Here is a 306-nt window from a genome sequence, read left to right as displayed (position 1 = left end):
AAACCGGCCATCGAAACACTCACCTGGACACGAGCGAAGTCTTCCCGACCCTCGACGACCCGAGAATCACTAATCTGAAGCAGTTCTTGGCAGGTGGTTTCATGCCCTTGTCGGACACCAGCGGGAGGGACGACGGCACCTCAGCCTTGGTCGCACAGCTGTTTTCGGCGGCGCCCGCGCACGCGCACTCGCCGCAGCCGTCGCCATCCTTGTTGTTGACGATCATGTGTTCCCCGTCGTTCGTCATGCTTCGTTGTCAATTAGATTGTACTTTTTTTCAAATATTTTTTTTTTTCAAGTTTTAGA

The 306-nt window shown here is 53.3% G+C and overlaps 1 protein-coding gene across 1 annotated transcript in view; it reads right to left on the bottom strand.

The window, feature by feature from the left end:
* Positions 1-300, bottom strand: part of LOC119592556 (GTP-binding protein Rhes-like) — a 76531-nt gene extending 76231 nt beyond the window's left edge. The window contains exon 1 of the mRNA XM_037941425.1: positions 24-300. Within this exon, the coding sequence (XP_037797353.1) occupies positions 24-247 (224 nt within the window). The 5' untranslated portion in view covers positions 248-300. The remainder of the gene's footprint in view (positions 1-23) is intronic.
* Between the last annotated feature and the right edge of the window lie 6 nt (positions 301-306).

Source organism: Penaeus monodon, chromosome 30 (genome assembly GCF_015228065.2).
Source record: "Penaeus monodon isolate SGIC_2016 chromosome 30, NSTDA_Pmon_1, whole genome shotgun sequence".
NCBI classification, from domain to species: Eukaryota; Metazoa; Arthropoda; class Malacostraca; order Decapoda; family Penaeidae; genus Penaeus; species Penaeus monodon.
The sequence above is the reverse complement of the archived record's forward strand: the minus strand, read 5'-3'. Positions and strand labels throughout refer to the sequence as shown.